Here is a 17,059-nt window from a genome sequence, read left to right on the forward strand (position 1 = left end):
CTGTGGGGAGACTGTTGAATGTTGATTGCTAAGCCTGAGGCATCTTTACGGTCCCCATCGCCAAATAAAGGGGGATCAGTAGATAAGATAAGAGTTAGCTATATATTATTAGTAGTCTGCTTCAGGCGAATAGATAGGTACGTTTGCATCCCCGACTTCCAGAGCTGCCTTTTTCTCACCCAGGTCGACTCTGGCGCCATCAGTGTGGGCCTTGATGCCAGCAGCCTGCAGTTGAGCAGCCAATTGTTCTGCCCAGCCGTAAGGATCACTGGGGAGCCAGACCACATCACCGTCATCTCCAAAGGCAGGATTCAGATACGCGACACGTTCTTCTTCCGCGGTGAGAGGAGTTGGACGCGTAGTCCAAACAGGATCCGAAAGTAAAGTTTGTCTCAGCACGTGGGGGGTGAGTGTCTTGTGGGGCATGAGGAAGTTGCAAATACGATCCTTGAAGGAGCGAGACTCGCTACCGTTAGCCGTAGAGGTTCCTGCTTCTAAATCGATCAAAGCGTCCTCAGAGGAAACGCGTTTATGTCCTTTGGCATGGTTCAGGTCGTCATCGTCAAGAGCTTCATCCGAACCAAGAAGTGGCACGTCCTCAACATATGTCAGGGTACGAGGCAAATTCAACAGCATAGGATTAAATGCTTCACCAAGCTTCATCTGTGCGTATATGGTAACCAACACCATTACAGCTTCGAGCACCACGGGCGCCCAGCGCTTGGAAAACACGAAAAGTGCTACCAAACAGAGCTCAGCAGTGTACAAGCCCGCGAACAATTGTTTGATGGCACGGGCATAGAAGATACCACGTCCATTAGACGGTTTTGAGATAAAGGTGAGGTTGTGTAAGTAGAGCACATATGCCAAGCCGAAGAGAAGAGCCGCGAATAACAACAAGAAGGGGGCAATAATCGAGTAAATGATCGTGATACACGCCAGCAGGGTGTATGGGGGGAATTCAGTGCCCCATCCGACAGATGAAAGACCATTCTGACGGTTCCACTTCTTGCGAGGGGTACCATCGAGGAATTTGGAAAAGGCATAATAGAGCAGCACGGCAACAATTTGCAGCATCCCCATTCCGAAAGGTACAAGAGCCTGCAGTAAGAAATACGAAATGTAGAAATTGGATGCAGCAGGCACCTTGTTTTGCAACATTTCCAAGACGTCGACACTGTCACCATGGACCAGGACCGGTAAGACAGCCATTGCGGAACTTGCGACGGTTGTAACGAAAAAGACCTGAACAAGCTGGAAGATAAAGTAGACCTTCTGAGTGTAGTACTCGACGTGAGTGTTGCTGGGTGCTCCGGCGCGTTTGGCAAGCATTCGGATGATGATGGGCAAAAGCATCATTAGCACTGCCAGCAAAATGATGGGCAAAAGCGACGATACAAGACCATACAATACCGAGGGCAACTTTTTGAGAAAAGACATCCAAGGGAAAAGAGCAATGAGCTGGTCAATTTGAGAAATAAAACCAACAAAAGCGACAGGGATAGCCCAAAACACAATAAGACAAGTAGCACTCCACGCAGCACCGGTTGCCTGGAGCATACGTTTCCACCAAGGCACTCTCAAGTTAGGCCAGTACACTTCGTCGGGCGTCAGTCCGATGAATTTGGGAGTCATCCGAAGAGGCTCTGAGGACGAGAGAACTTGGCTGGCTGCCTCTGCTTGGGACTGGGTTTGGAAAGTGATAAAAGCGGCAGACAGGGGCTCTTTCGAATCGACAGATTTCTGGCTGCTAGTAATTTTGGAATTGAGCTCGGGGATCTCCTTTTTGGCGTATTCCAGTGTTTCGACCTTTTCTCCGATGAGGAACTTCAAGCGATGTGTAGGCCACTTTTTAACATAGTCGTCGAGGTTATCACTACCGGCACCACCAGCCTTCATACGGGCCTTGATGGCCTTCTTGAGGACTTTGTTGGCCGCACCTTCAACCTTGCCCAACAGCTTAGAGCGCTGTTTTACAAGGTCTTCAAGATCCTTGACATCACGGCCTACAAAGACATGTTCAACTCCGGGAAAAAGCTGAGCCAAGTAGGCTTCGTTAAGTTGGTGTTTGGGGACACTGGCAATGAAGATTGTGCGGGAGGAAATACGCGTCCGGTATGCGGGGCAGGTCAAAGCAGCGGCTCTTACTGCAGTGTAGAGCAAAAGCTCACGGTAAATCATGAAAATCAACAGGCCGAAATACAACCAACTGAAAAAAACATGGGCATAGTAGCGATTGCGCTGCGAAGGCGAGATATTACCGAACTGCAGTTTGTTCAGACCAGTTAGTCCACCGTGAGAGGTTGCCGTAAGAGACATTAGCACCGGCCACAGAAGCGGCAGCCCAGCCAAGGCATAGAAAAACATCATCCGCAAGTAGCGCAAAAAGAAGTAACCGTCCAGTCCTGTTTCTGCTAGGATTTCCTTGTCAGGACGCGTCACGAGATCAGTAAACCAGGCAAAGACGCCCTTTTGCAGAGCCCGGGGTTTACGGTTCTCAGGCACCTGGGAAGATACAATACGTTTGTCGTAGATACGGCGGTTGCGGGGGCGCAAATAGAGGAAGACCGCCATACATGCTAGAGCAATTGCACCGTTGAAGATAATAGCGGTAACGATGGCAGCGCCGCTGGACGTCTCAACCTGCGAGTCGTCGGCCATGTGAGAGAGGTACTAGGCTGTAAATTTCCAAGAATCGAGGCGGCTTAACGTGGAAGGACAATTCAAAAAAATGTTCACTAAAGTGCATATAGCCGCAGGGTCAAGCCAGCTCAGGTATTTTCGAGCTTAGGGTTTCCCTGCTTCTGGTGGCGAAGCTGCGGCACCAAGCTGCACCGCCGCGTCCTTGTTTCAGGACCTGCAGATCGCTTCGATCATGTGAACACAAAGCGATCACTCCGGCGGCACCCACAAGAGGATTGAGAGCTTACTATGGGCCGATAGCCGAAGCGGGAACAAGAGAGGTGATCTTGTGTGACCGCCCCCAGAGGACCCACTATATTTCCCCGCGTGAGTGTGTAGCCGCTGGACGCCCAATGCACGACTCCACATGACACCTATTCTGCCTAACAGGTGGTAAGACCACACCTTTGTATCTCGGGGATATACACGGCCGAGCCTGGTTTCGTTGCCGCCGCGACATTGACACCCGCTTCGATCTGCCGATCCTGAGGCCGCGAAGCCACCAGCCTGCCTACATCCTCTTACACCCCCTCTGATCCGCGGGTGCCAAAGCAGTCTTTGGGAGAAGCTAGGTGATGGAAACTCTTGGTCCAACGTAATCAGGGAAACCTTTTTTTACATATTCCTTTTTTAGCGTGTGGTGACAATTATGAGCCTGACCGACCGAGTCATCGAGTTGGTGCAAAATGGCGGCCACGTTCCAGAATCAATTGTGAGCCAACTCTGTCAGAAGGCCGAGGAACTCCTGCTCGAGGAAAGTAACGTTCAGTTTGTTCACACTCCAGTGACGATATGTGGTGACATCCATGGCCAGCTTCACGACCTGCTGACGCTACTAAAGACGGGCGGTAAGTGCCCTGACACAAACTATTTATTTTTGGGAGACTTTGTCGATCGCGGGTTCTACTCGGTGGAGAGTTTTTTGCTGCTGCTGTCTCTGAAAGTCCGCTATCCGGACCGGATGACTCTGATTCGCGGGAACCACGAGTCCCGACAGATAACCGCGTCGTACGGCTTCTATGACGAGTGCATTCGCAAGTACGGCTCTGCAAATGTGTGGAGAATGTGCTGTAATGTGTTTGACTACCTGTCTCTGGCTGCCCTCGTAGGCGGGCCGGGCGGTGTGTTTTGTGTACACGGTGGATTGTCACCCTCCATCACAAAAATCGACGAGATCAGATCAATTGACCGAAAACAAGAAGTCCCCCATGAAGGGCCCATGTGTGACCTGCTGTGGAGTGATCCAGATGAGTCGTTAAACGACGTAACCAGCCCAAGCATTGGCGATATGGAGCTCCAGGCCGCTGCATCTCGCGATTCTCAAGCATGGGGCGTGTCTCCACGAGGAGCAGGCTACTTGTTTGGTCGTCAGCCAGTAGAGGAATTCAACCAGCTCAACAACACGTCGCTGATTGCTAGAGCCCACCAGCTGGTTCTGGAGGGCTACCGGGAGCTTTTTGATGAACAGTTAGTCACGGTGTGGTCTGCGCCCAACTATTGTTATCGGTGCGGCAACATCGCGGCTATTTTGACCATCGAAGACGATTTCAGCCGCACATATCGCGAGTTTGAGGCCGTCGAGCCCGATGATAAATCACGAGTCGTGCCCATGAAGCAGCTTACACCAGAATACTTTTTATGATACCGTTTTATGATACCATTGTGTTCCTTCGTCAGTCTATATGTACTAGAATTTTTGCCTGGATTCGCCCATCCTCTTTGTTTGCCGGTGTCCCCTCCCCCCTCATCCTCACCAAAAATAAAAAAGAGGCACGATATTCCCCAAGCGCCAGGGTTGGGGTTGGCTTCCAGATTCGGTGCGGGCAGATTAAACGCCTGATTAGGCAGCAGCATGCTTGTATCACCCCCGAAACCGACCTGGTTCCCAGCCGCCCTTTCGCTAACGCTATTCGCACAACCAACCCCGCTGCAGCCCGCAATGAAGTATGTGGAGAGCTCTGATCTAGGTAGACTGAGCGCCAAGCTCACGTTTGCTACCGTGGACTCCCAAGTGGCGTGTGGCATAGATCTCTTTACCACCAAGCCCGCCGCGTCGGATAGAAGATTGTTGCGCACCATCGAAAGCCAGTACGACGTGAAGCCCGGAGACGACGATGAGGCTGCCGTAGAGTTTGTCGACAGCAGAATGTACGGCATGTCCATTGGTAGCCTGGGCGCCGAAACGACGACGTCCCCGCAATTGCTGTCCCCACCCTCAAGCTTAGATCGGCAACGACGGTCTTCTTCCAGCCTGCCCTTTTCACCGTTTGGCCCCCTGGACCAAGGCTCGAGCCGCAAACAATATGCATACCTCATTTCCGTTCTTAACGCAAGTGACCCCGACCGCGACTTTTCGTCGCTATCTCCAGACAATTTCACCCGCGAAAGCTCTCTTTCAAAGGTGATTCACGGCTTCAATAATATCCTGGTTGGCCTAGGATCCACTACTCCGTCCGGGATGTGGGACATCCTCGATAAGCACATCGACTTTAAAGACTGCAAAATGTACTCCCTCGATCTCCCGCCAAACTTCTTGCAGGACGATCCTGGCGTGACCTGGTGTAAAATGTGGTTCTTTTTCAACAAACGTCGAAAACGTGTCGTCTTCATCCACCTGAGAACCTCAAGACTCTACTCTCCGGAACTTAAACCCGACCAGAACGAAGACTATGACCTTGAAAACGACGATGTGCCGGTTCTTGGAGAGCTTGAGGAGTGAATTGTTGTCTGTTATAAAAATTAATCCATCTATATTATCTCCTATGTTATTGTATGTTACCCTTTGTACGTTATTATGCTTCTTTGTATGTTTCTTCGCACGCTCAGTCTCTAGTTTGTGAACCTGGCAAAGCTGCGGGCGAGGTTGCGACGAACGCTCGCCTTTTGAGAACCAATGAACGAGTCCACTGTCACCCTGACCGCTCTGTCCACATCGATTTTGGACACATACTCGCTGAGCCGCATCTTGGCAAAGCTCTCGGCAAGTCGAATGATTGACTCCAGATGCCGCACGGTGATGGGGAAAGACCCGGTCGCCAGGGATTCTTTACGAAGCTGGCTGTACAAGCTGGCAATTCGCTCCTGGTCTAGCCGGAGCAGCTGTGGCTTGATGTGGGTGCGAGCGTAGTGGATGTATTTGCGAAGCATATCCTGCGAGATTGGGCCCTCCATTGATGTGAGTTCGTCATCGTCCTGTTCACCTGGATGAGACCCATCGGGGTGCGCCTTTGAGTGCGAGTCAACAACAAACCGGGCCAGCCGTTCGTCTTTCTCGGGCTCAACGATATCACGCACGACGCAGAGCACATCAAAACGCGACAAAATGGGTTCTGTGAGATCAACGTTTTGAGCAAACGGAATGGTCGCATTGTAGCGGCCGCCGTTAGGATTAGCGGCAGCAATGACCGCGCATCGGGCCTGCAGGGATGTAACGATACCTGCTTTCGAAATCGAGATACTCTGCTGCTCCATAGCTTCGTGAATCGATGTACGGTCTTGGTCATTCATTTTGTCAAACTCATCGATCAGGCAGGTGCCCTTGTCGGCAAGAACCAATGCACCGCCCTCCAGAGTCCATTCTCGTGTGATGGGATCCTTGCGAACGGAGGCTGTCAAACCTACAGCGGACGCACCCTGGCCAGTGGCAAACACTGCACGATGGGCGGTGGATTCAGCGTATTTGAGCAATTGTGACTTTGCCGTTCCCGGGTCACCAAGCAGCAAAACATTGATATCACCACGCAGGGTCACTTTGCCTGTTTCCTTGTGAACACCGCCAAACAACGAGCAGGCAATAGCCGTCTTGATATCTTTGTGGCCATAAATAGAAGGTGCAACCGAGCTGATGAGCTTGTTGACGATTTGCGGGTCTTTGCTAAGTTGGACGATCTCCCTTTCTTCGAGGTCGCTCAGCTGAACCTCTCCAACCCGGCCAGCTTCGCGTCTCAAAACAAGATTTGCTTCAATAATTGTGGCAAACACAGGGAACCCGTTCTTTGCATTAAGCATACCGTCGTATGCGTTCTTATAAATACCCGTAAGATCGACTTCATCGCCAGGCTTTGCTTGGTCGATGAGATCCCACAACAGAACAATGTCACGGTGTCGAGGCAGACGGCCTGCAGGAACAGTTCCAGGACTCTCTTGTAAGGTGATACGCTGGTAATTGCGATACAACGTCTTTTCGCTGTTCAACAAGAACGGGCCCCGGCTCTGGCAATTATGGCAGAACGAAATACGCACCTCAGCCTGTGAATCTTGAATATAAGGTCCCAACACTTGTCCACACTTTGGACAGTCGAATTTAATGTATTTCAGTTGGGGGAAAACACCTGTTCGCCGAGTAACGACTCCTGTGACTCTGACAAGGCTGTTGAGCTGATTCTCACGCAAGTCACGCAGAGAAAACGTGGTGGGCAAGCCAGAGATACGCACATGGACTTCAGAGTGGATCTGCGTGTAATAAGGGTAATGCAGCTCAATAGCCTCCATTGCCACGACGTCAAAGATTTTCAACACCTCTGCCGGGGCAACCACAAGAAAGTAAGCGAGAATAGCTTTGGACTCGAGCAAATGAGCATAATTGACCTCCAAACTTTCGGAATTGACCTCACCCAAGGTGCGGATTCGAGTACCATAAACAGACCGGCCATTTTCGTCAGTATACTCGAGCAGGAAATTCTTGAACTCTCGAGCAATAGACTTGTGCACAATAGGCTGGGTGACCCATTCAGCAACTGAATCGGCCTTCACGTCAGCAAGGGCCTCTAGCCCCAGCGGCTGGTTCATTGGGTCGTCATCTGAGTCGTCCGAGTCGCCCGAATCACCATCGTCGAACTGGTTGCGTCTACGGCGGCGACTTGGCAGAGCAATATCTCCCTGGTCACCGCCAAACTGATCATCATCCAGAAACGCACCGCTCCGACCCGACCGTCGCTCGCTCAGCGCACCATCACGACGGTCAAGGAGAGCATCTACCCGTCGTCTTTCTGCGGGGTCCAATGCATCATAGTCGTTGTCGTCAATGTGTTCTGCACCTAAATCATACGTATCCTGACCAGCAGACTCGTTATAATCGCGATGCATGTTTTCTCCAAACAGATCCTCGCCGTCTTCTTCTTCTAGCGCTTCGTCCAAGTCGTCGATCATGTCATTTTCGTCAAACAAAGGGGCATCTTCGTCGTCGTCGAACGGCAAATTTGGAGGCGACGACGGGGGAAGCGACGAAGGAGGTGCGTCTGGAGACGACGGTCCGTTATCGCTTGTGTGGTCGTCATAGTCTCGCTTTCGGGGTGGCATTCTGATAAAGTGAGAGTGAAAACATGCTCAGACTAATTACTATACCTAATTGGGACACGCGTGTTACCCTAACCCGTGTCGCACCCCGTTTTTATGGAGCAAAATGAAAGTCTGCCTTAAAGGTGTTTAGGAAACGATTGAGAGGGTATTTGGAACTCGTCAGAGTCTGTTGGATCTTCAGCTGCTGATACGAACCCCTCGGACGTCAGATCAACGTCTATACTTGCGGCGGGCGAGTGACGCGAAAACACCAGCTCGATCCTGCGACCATGCTCGGTTCGTTTGATAACAATCCGTTGATCAATCTCTCGCGTCCACGTATACCCCAACGATGGAACCAGCCTGTTCCGGCCCTCATCCAGACCCCACACAAATGGCTTGGTTGGCCAGCCGGTGAGAAACCGCTCTTGGTTCTCTGTATATAGAGCATAATCTTCGATATCGTAGCCGAAACGTCGTGCGCTACGCTCTCGCACCTGGTTTATCACAACAATCGCTGCATTGTGTTGGTGAGCCAGCCGCCTGAGGTTCCGGCAAGTTTCAATAAATAAGACACTCTCTGCATCGTTGATCCAGTCCTGGAAAAGAGCGATACTGTCAATAACAACGAGATTTACGTTGTTTTTTTTCATCAATGATCCAAGTTTCGTTTCTACGAGCTTCACAAGCTGCATGGGATGCGCACTCGCCTTGCTGGTTAATACATTGTCCAGTGATGCGTGCGAGAAACGCCCGGCTAGTTGCGATAATCTTCGAATATAGAGGCTGTCTTCGGTCGTAATATACACCGATTTGGTGTTTGTGGACTGTGCACTCAGGCATAGCTGCAAAGCCAGTCCCGTTTTCCCCGCGCTGCTCTGACCGCAGATCTCCGTAAGGCATCGGGTCGGAATTCCTCCACCAAGGCATTTATCAATGTCCTTGTCGCCAGTAGTGAAAAACTGCGGCTCGACGCTGGTCATAGGCGCGGTTTTTAATTTGCCCACCAGCTCCTCGCGGTACTTGAGGGCAAAATCTCGCACCTCGGGCCCACTGCGGCCGATTCGACGACCAACCGTCCCTGAATCCCGCCAAAGTGGTTCCCAAAATCCAACATTGTGGCCGCGAAGCGCTAAACAAAGCTCCGGGTATTCGTCCATAAGGTAAGCCTCCTGACTTGTGCGTTGACGATATGACTGACGATTCAGTTACGGCATGGGAGCTTCTGGAGAAACAGCAGGCTCTCGAGAAAATGGCTGCGGAAAAGTACCCGTGGAATCCAGATGAATGCACGCGCCATATGGGAGTGCAAAGGCAGTTGCTCTACGTGTGCCAGACATGTCAAACAGCCAGCGGCAAACCCAATGCAATCTGTTATAGCTGCAGCATACGGTGCCACACCGACCACGATCTTGTTGAACTCTTTTCCAAACGCGCAATTACCTGCGATTGTGGAACGAATCAAATCAAAGGCGACCCGTGTTTTCTGCGCAAAATTGGCGAGCTAGAAAAGAGCGATAACGCGTTTTATGGACACAATTTCAACAACCAATTCTGTGAGTGCGACTCAGAATACAACGAGACAGAGCCCGGCATAATGGTCCAGTGCCTGGTGGGTACACAATGCCAGGAAGACTGGTTCCATGAGCGGTGCATTTTGGGGTTGTCAATCGAAGAGGAGAAAGCGGCCAGAAAGGCTCTTTCAAAACCGGTAGAGTCTAGCGGTGTCAATCTACTTGATGAACTGGAATCAGCACACAATGTCGAGCACAGCGAGGCCAGCGAAGAGCCTGAAGCAACTGGGGCATTTACTACTGACTCTGAGTCGGAGGACGAAGATGAAACGCTCCCGGGAATGCCCAACGCTGGAGAATTCGATGCTTTTATTTGTTGGAAGTGTCTTTCTGCAGACGACTTTAGCGAAATTCCAGGTATTCGGGTCGACCGCGTGACGTGGACTGCGACAGATTCGGGCAAACGAAACAAAACCGTGCAGACCAGTTTATTTCTACGCCACGGCTACGAAAAGGCGATCTCAGAGCTTGCAAAAGACAGCCCCGCAGTGCTCTCTCTAGTGAAAAAGCACCCTTTCCTTGTCGAACCCGAACAAACCTACGAACCTCCGCAGGACGACGACGCCAACTCCTCAATTTTCGAGGCCGGCGAACGAGCGCTGCAGAATCTCCCTCGCGAGTACGCAAACAACGGTATCAAAGCATACTCGATGATGCGTGATAAACTCACAAAGTTCTTGGCCCCGTTTGCTTCGGAAGGTAAAGTCGTCACTCAGCAAGATGTAGCAACGTTTTTTTCTTCGTTAAACTAGATATTTATTAACAAGTGCATAATGTTTTGTGTTCTCAAGCAAGAGAGGTGGCAACAGTCTTGATAACAGTGTAGTCGTCAAGGCCGTATCGGGATCCCTCGCGGCCGAAGCCAGACTCCTTGATGCCACCGAAGGGCAGGGCAACCTCGGTGATAAGACCGGTGTTGATGCCAATCATGCCGACCTCGAGAGCCTCGGCAACCAGGTTGGCACGAACCAGGTCCTTGGTGAAGAAGTAGCCAGCCAGACCAACCTCGACGGAGTTGGCGTGCTCGACAACCTCAGCGTCAGAGGAGAACTTGGCAACAACAGCCAAAGGGCCGAACGTTTCCTCTTTGAAAACCTTCATGTTCTGGTTGCCATTGGTGATGAGTGTGGGGGCAAAGAAGTTGGGGCCGAGCTCAGACAGGGGCTCACCTCCAACCACGAGCTTACCGCCATTGGCAAGGGCATCCTTAACATGCTCAGTGACCTTTGCCATGCTCTTGCTGTTGATAACAGGACCCTGTGTGGTGCCCTCATCGAGGCCGTGGCCAGGCTTGAGGTTGGAGATGGCGGCGGCGAATTTGGTGACAAACTCGTCGTGAACCTTTTCGTGGACAAAGAACCGGTTGGCACAGATGCAGGTCTGGCCGGAACCGCGGAACTTGGAGGCCATGGCGCCCTGAACAGCCTTGTCAATATCGGCGTCCTCGAAAATGATGAAGGGAGCGTTACCACCGAGCTCAAAAGAGACCTTCTTGACGGTGGAGGCCGCCTGGTTCATCAAAAGCTTTCCAATGGGGGTGGATCCGGTGAAAGTGATTTTAGAGACCAAGGGAGAAGTGCACAGCTCATGGCCAACGTCCTTGGTGTTCGAATGGGTAGTAACGACGTTGATGACGCCATCGGGCACCCCGGCCTCAGCAGCCAAGTAGGCCATGGCCAACGCAGAATAAGGAGTCTCGCTAGCAGGCTTGATAACAGTGGTGCATCCAGCAGCCAATGCAGCACCAACCTTGCGAGCAATCATAGAAGCAGGGAAGTTCCAGGGGGTAATGATTCCACAAACGCCGACGGGCTGCTTAATGGTATGCAATCGAACATTGGGGTTCTGGGAAGCAATTGTGTCGCCAGTGTAGTGAGGGGCACTCTCGCTGAACCACTCAAAGTTCTGGGCACAGGCAAGAACCTCACCGTGTGCCTCAGCGAACGGCTTGCCATTCTCCAGAGAGACAATGCGGCCAAGGTCCTGGGAGTGATCCCGGAGCAGCGAAGCCCACTTGCGCAGCAAATCAGAACGCTCACGAGCAGTCTTGTGACGGAAGCTCTTGAACGCCTCCTTGGCTACCTCAATCGCCTCCTGGGTGTCCGCGCGAGTAGCATCTGGAACTGTGCCAATCACTGCAGTGGTCGCTGGGTCCGTCACCTCGAAGCTCGACGCAGCGCCCCGCCATACTCCGTTGATCAGCATCTTGTCTCGCAACAAGTCGGGCCGCGAAAGCTGCGGCATCTTCTGTGCCAATCGTTTCGACATCGTAGTTATTGAGTAAGTTGGGGTATCTGGAAAAATCGAGATTATGTATGGGGAACGACTTGCCGCATTGGGAGCAATCGCATCGCTCCCCCGCGAAATCTGTGGGCTAGCCGAGATCGGCGGGTGAGTTTTGGGGGGTGGAACCAATCGTAAAAATCGTTATCTATACAATGCAAACTAGGGCGTAGCGAGCTGTTTAGGACGGTCTGCGTTCTCGCTGGGGAGCGGCTCTTTGGCGAGCTCTGGCCAGGCCGCATTGACCTGGGCAGGGTCGACTGCACCGAATGCAACGTCAAACACCTCGCGGAAGTCGCGCACTGGTCGAGCGTCGATGCCTTCTTTGACTTTCTCGGGCAGGTCCTCCCACTCGGCGCGGTTGTCTTCGGGGAAAACGATTGTTTTAGCACCCAGCGTTTTGGCGGCCACGGCCTTCTCCCGTAACCCGCCGATCTGCAGCACCTTACCGGTCAGCGTCAGTTCTCCAGTCATGGCCACATCGTTGTTTACTGGCAGGTTCATCGCCAGCGAAATCAACGAGGTTGCCATCGCGATACCTGCAGAAGGGCCGTCTTTCTTGATGGCGCCCTCGGGGAAATGGGTGTGCACTACGGCGAAATCAAGGAACCGGTTTCGCGGGTAGTTCTTGGTCATGTACATACGAGCAAAGGAATATGCAATGGAAGTAGACTCGTTCATGACCTCGCCAATTTGACCAGTTCGCGTCAGTCGCGGTGTCGATTTTGTCGACAGCGCCTCTTGGATCACACTCTCAATGAACAGCGGAACTCCGCCGGTCGGTGTCCAGCCTAGACCCATCGACACACCGGGAGGCAAGTGGTCAAACAGCCGGTCACGCGCATGTGACGGCACGCCGATATACTTGACGAGATCGCTGGGTCCAACCGCCATCTTGAGGCTACGAACAAGCTCCTCGGGGATCTGTGCAGCAGGGCCATCAGTCTCTTTCTTGGCTTCAGGTTTGGACTCTGCCTTGCCGCCCTCAACTGCAGCAACCGGCGCAACATCTTTGGTCACATCGGCAGACTGGTCCTCAGCTTCGAGATCCCGCACGAAATGGAACGCCAGCTTGCGGTAAATCTTCTCGATCGTCTTGTTCAACCCACGCACACCAGATTCGCGCGTGTACTTGCTAACCAACCGTTGCAAAGCTTCTGGTGTTATGGTGATATCAGCGTGCTCCAGCCCAGAGGTTTTGCGGGCATGAGGAGACAAATAAGACTCGGCAATAGACACCTTCTCCTCAGGCAAGTATCCAGGAATATTGATAATCTCCATACGATCCATCAGAGGTGCGGGAATGCCTTCCAAGTTGTTGGCGGTACACACAAACAAAACACGAGACAGATCAATGGGAACTTCAAGGTAGGTGTCTTGGAAATTTTTATTCTGTTCGGGATCCAAAACTTCAAGAAGGGCAGCTGATGGATCACCATGGCTCGACCCACGTCCTAGCTTGTCGATCTCATCAATGAGAATAACCGGATTCAAGGTCTGACACCGTTTCAGGGCTTGGACAATTCGACCTGGCAAAGAAGCAACGTAGGTGCGACGATGACCCTTGATTTCACTGGCATCGTACAAACCACCCACGCTGAAGCGATCAAACTTGCGATCCAACGCTTCCGCGATAGACTTGGCAATAGATGTTTTACCAACACCCGGCGGGCCTGCCAGGCAAATGATTTTGCCATCAACTGAGCCCGACAGCTTTCCGACAGCCAAGAACTCTAGAATACGGTCTTTAACGTCTTTCAGTCCGTAGTGGCTCTTGTCGAGAATCTCCATTGCCTTGCGAATCACAAACTTGTCGGTGGAGTATTTGCCCCAGGGCAGCTGGGTTAACCAATCGAGATAAGTCCGCACAGTGTTGTACTCGCCAGCATTGGGTTCAAGACTGCGGAACTTGTTGATTTCTTCCTCAAAGACATGTCGCACATCTTTGGGCATTTCCAAGCTGTCAGCTCGTTCCTGGAATCGGTCTGCCAGCTTGGTCTTGTCGTCACCCTCCATACCAAGCTCCTTCTTGATGTAGCGTAAATACTCATGCAGTATCATCTCACGGTTACGCTGCTGTGTCTGATCATGGCCATATTTGTAGATTCCCTCCTGCACACGCATATAGGTGACTTCTTTGCCAACAAGATCGGCTACGCGGCGTACCCGTTCCTTGATATTGGTAATCTCGAGAATTTCTTGTAATCCTTCATTTTTGGGGATCAGAGATGCTGCAAAATCGGCCAAGAAATCGGGCTGAGAGAAGTCACTGCCAGGGTCGGTCGAGATCAGCTGGCTGAACTTCTCGACCTCCGCCTTAACGCTAGAAGACATGGCAGACATTTGATTAAGTCCATCAATGATCTTGCGACAGAGCTGTTGAACCTCCTCATCATTTATGGCATAGGGCTCGTTGGGCAGTGCAGTAACTCCTTTCATTAGCTGCACTGTTAGCTCGTCCAGCGGGCTTTCCTTACTGCTTTCAGCAGCGAGAGGCTCTTCTCCAGATCTGGTGATCGTAGTGCCACCTTTGACATTCTCAACAAGCTCTCCAACCCGCACGCGGAACAAAGGGAAAAGCGTGCCATAAAGCGTCAACTGGTTTTCGGAGTTGTGGGCCATGACGATTGTCTGGAGGCGGCAGCAGCAGGCCACATCGTAGATATCATCGACGTTGGTTACTAGCTGGGTTGTGGCAATTTGCTTTTTCGACATTACCGCAACAACACGCGAGTCCCACTGCCGAGACTCCTGCAACTTGGATACCGCATTGATCAGCTTGGGGTCGCGAGACGTAAAGTGCGACGCCATGCCAGGCAGAACTGGACGATACTGGAGCTGTATCGGCAAGATCTTGTCGTTTTTAGTGATAGGCTCGCCTGTGTCATTGGGCTCCCAAGCGCCTACGCCAGAGTTAGGTGGAGATTTAGCGCCCCCAAAGCCACTTGGCTTCTTGGGGTTGAATGCGACGGCTCCGTTTTTCAGGCGCGGGGTTCCTCGGTTCGGCAAATTATCCTCAGCAACTTTCTCCAAAGCGTCGTTTAGATTTTTGGCCTTCTTGGCCTTCTCCACCGTCTCTTTGGGGCCGTCGGCGCTGTCCGGAGACTTGTCTTTGGGCTTTTCAACATTGTCAGCACCCTGTCCTGGTTTATCGGGTTTGTCTGGCTTATCCGACTTGTCTTTTGCCACTAGTCTGGTTCCAGAAAAGGCTCTTGCCGTAGCAAACTGCCCCAATCGTGCCACCCGGGCACTTTGGACCGCGAATCTAGCGCGATAAAGCATTTAGGTAAGTTTCGTCAGCACGCCACTGATGATTAAAATCTGGGACCATCGTCGAAGACGGAGTATAGAGGAGAAAAGTATGGGGAATTAGACACTTGTGCCACTCGTTGCGGGCCCCATCCGTTTAGTTGTGCAACTGCGGTTGTTCTACATGGTTGTGTTTCGACGAATCTCAAAATTAAAATTTGAAAGACGACTGCACCTCGAGCAAATTGCTCATAATTAAGCGTCAGCAGGCGAGCACAATCTCTCCCACCCGACAACCCGGCATTAACCCCGCAAAACTCGGCAATCCCGAACCGGAAGAACGAAAACTGCGAGTTGATACAGACGCAGTAATTGGACAATAGTCAAGTGCTCACTGCCACGGTTCAAAAGGAGTGTTGATTCGCCTCGAGCTCGTCCGCCAACAGCCGCTACTACCCCATTTCAGCTACCCCAAGTTTTGTCAGCGTTACTATGGTTCCAGCAAATATCTCGGTCCGGCCAATGAATAGGTTGGGGCTTATCCAAACCCACCTTTCATCTGCCATGTCCTACCACACTCGCCAAATTGGTGCTAAAAACACCCTCGACTACAAGGTCTACATTGAGGACGAGAACCACAACGTTGTCAGCCCGTTCCATGATATTCCGTTGTACGCTAACGCAGAGAAGACTATCCTAAACATGATTGTCGAGGTCCCCCGGTGGACCAACGCGAAGCTTGAAATTTCCAAGGAGCAGCCCTTCAACCCCATCATACAGGACACCAAGAAGGGCAAGCTGCGTTTCGTCCGCAACTGCTTCCCCCACAAGGGCTACATCCACAACTACGGTGCCTTCCCTCAGACCTGGGAGGACCCCAACTCCGTCCACCCCGAGACCAAAGCTGCCGGCGACAACGACCCCCTGGACGTCTGCGAGATCGGTGAAGCCGTTGGCTACACTGGTCAGGTCAAGCAGGTCAAGGTTCTTGGTGTCATGGCCCTTTTGGATGAGGGCGAGACCGACTGGAAGATCATTGCTATTGACGTCAAGGACCCCCACGCCTCAAAGGTCAACGACATCGAGGACGTCGAGCGCCACTTCCCTGGCCTGTTGCGCGCCACCAACGAGTGGTTCCGCATCTACAAAATCCCCGACGGAAAGCCCGAGAACCAGTTCGCCTTCAGCGGCGAGTGCAAGAACAAGAAGTACGCTCTTGATGTGATCCGCGAGTGCGCCGAGGCGTTCGACCGCCTCCAGGCCGACAAGGCTGCCGATTCCAAGGGCATTGCTCTTGAGAACAGCACCTTGGGCAACGCTCACACCGTCAAGCCTGCCATTGCTTCTGCTAACCCCTTGCCTGATGCCCCTATCGACGGCAGCATCGACAAATGGTTCTACATCGCTGGTACCTCTGTTTAGTCACCTGTTATGTAATTACACATTTAACTTTTCAGTTAGCTAGCTGCCATTCACCGCAGGGGAAAAAGAAATACTGCAGGATTTTTCCGGACGTTCCTTTTGCCTATAACCTGGCGGTCAGGATGAGTTAGCTCCTTTTCTAGGGAACTTTAGTTTTATTTTGTAGATTGTATTTTTTCTAGTGCACAATTTCTCGCACTCGTACGCGTAAAACCACCATTTTCGTGTATCCTGCTTTGTCAAGGCTTCCCGAAACAGACAGAGTATGGGCAAGCCAGGCGGCGATTCAGCCCCGTTTCTTGGGAACTCGCATCCAGAATACACGAGTATTGATCAAACTATTCCAAACATACTATCTAAAATCAATATTTCACCCGTTTCCCACCCAGAATGTCTTTAGTGGTACCGCTCGCTCTTGGATACCCTTAGTTGTAGTGGCCAAGAGACCGTTTAAGCTAGGTATGCACGTGCCCGACAAATCCAGGCCCATACAGGGGCAAATATATCACAATTTGGAGTAATAATAGGCTGAAACTTGTTGAAATATCCTAGATATGCTATAGACACTATTT

At 51.8% G+C, this 17,059-nt stretch overlaps 9 protein-coding genes across 9 annotated transcripts; 4 read left to right on the plus strand and 5 right to left on the minus strand.

The window, feature by feature from the left end:
• Positions 1-108: 108 nt before the first annotated feature.
• Positions 109-2,661, minus strand: B9G98_03880 (Uncharacterized protein RSN1; the record flags this gene model as incomplete). Its single annotated transcript, XM_024810437.1, has 1 exon — positions 109-2,661. One exon carries the CDS (start codon positions 2,659-2,661, stop codon positions 109-111), a length of 2,553 nt encoding a protein of 850 aa, XP_024666205.1.
• Positions 2,662-3,331: 670 nt separating this feature from the next.
• B9G98_03881 (Serine/threonine-protein phosphatase PP-X 4) lies at positions 3,332-4,324 on the plus strand (the record flags this gene model as incomplete). The annotated part of the gene is made up of 1 exon (XM_024810438.1): positions 3,332-4,324. The coding sequence occupies one exon, from the start codon at positions 3,332-3,334 to the stop codon at positions 4,322-4,324; it is 993 nt and encodes a 330-aa protein (XP_024666206.1).
• A 210-nt stretch (positions 4,325-4,534) lies between these two features.
• Positions 4,535-5,401, plus strand: B9G98_03882 (Repressor of RNA polymerase III transcription maf1; the record flags this gene model as incomplete). Its single annotated transcript, XM_024810439.1, has 1 exon — positions 4,535-5,401. One exon carries the CDS (start codon positions 4,535-4,537, stop codon positions 5,399-5,401), a length of 867 nt encoding a protein of 288 aa, XP_024666207.1.
• A 110-nt stretch (positions 5,402-5,511) lies between these two features.
• B9G98_03883 (DNA replication licensing factor MCM2) lies at positions 5,512-7,980 on the minus strand (the record flags this gene model as incomplete). The annotated part of the gene is made up of 1 exon (XM_024810440.1): positions 5,512-7,980. The coding sequence occupies one exon, from the start codon at positions 7,978-7,980 to the stop codon at positions 5,512-5,514; it is 2,469 nt and encodes an 822-aa protein (XP_024666208.1).
• Positions 7,981-8,096: 116 nt separating this feature from the next.
• B9G98_03884 (DNA repair protein rhp57) lies at positions 8,097-9,119 on the minus strand (the record flags this gene model as incomplete). Its single annotated transcript, XM_024810441.1, has 1 exon — positions 8,097-9,119. One exon carries the CDS (start codon positions 9,117-9,119, stop codon positions 8,097-8,099), a length of 1,023 nt encoding a protein of 340 aa, XP_024666209.1.
• A 32-nt stretch (positions 9,120-9,151) lies between these two features.
• B9G98_03885 (Protein mlo2) lies at positions 9,152-10,285 on the plus strand (the record flags this gene model as incomplete). The annotated part of the gene is made up of 1 exon (XM_024810442.1): positions 9,152-10,285. One exon carries the CDS (start codon positions 9,152-9,154, stop codon positions 10,283-10,285), a length of 1,134 nt encoding a protein of 377 aa, XP_024666210.1.
• Positions 10,286-10,319: 34 nt separating this feature from the next.
• B9G98_03886 (Succinate-semialdehyde dehydrogenase [NADP(+)]) lies at positions 10,320-11,801 on the minus strand (the record flags this gene model as incomplete). The annotated part of the gene is made up of 1 exon (XM_024810443.1): positions 10,320-11,801. One exon carries the CDS (start codon positions 11,799-11,801, stop codon positions 10,320-10,322), a length of 1,482 nt encoding a protein of 493 aa, XP_024666211.1.
• Positions 11,802-11,978: 177 nt separating this feature from the next.
• Positions 11,979-15,098, minus strand: B9G98_03887 (Lon protease, mitochondrial; the record flags this gene model as incomplete). The annotated part of the gene is made up of 1 exon (XM_024810444.1): positions 11,979-15,098. The coding sequence occupies one exon, from the start codon at positions 15,096-15,098 to the stop codon at positions 11,979-11,981; it is 3,120 nt and encodes a 1,039-aa protein (XP_024666212.1).
• A 459-nt stretch (positions 15,099-15,557) lies between these two features.
• Positions 15,558-16,487, plus strand: B9G98_03888 (Inorganic pyrophosphatase; the record flags this gene model as incomplete). Its single annotated transcript, XM_024810445.1, has 1 exon — positions 15,558-16,487. The coding sequence occupies one exon, from the start codon at positions 15,558-15,560 to the stop codon at positions 16,485-16,487; it is 930 nt and encodes a 309-aa protein (XP_024666213.1).
• Between the last annotated feature and the right edge of the window lie 572 nt (positions 16,488-17,059).

The sequence above is a fragment of the Wickerhamiella sorbophila genome, assembly GCF_002251995.1.
Source record: "Wickerhamiella sorbophila strain DS02 chromosome Unknown contig2, whole genome shotgun sequence".
NCBI lineage: Eukaryota > Fungi > Ascomycota > Dipodascomycetes > Dipodascales > Trichomonascaceae > Wickerhamiella > Wickerhamiella sorbophila.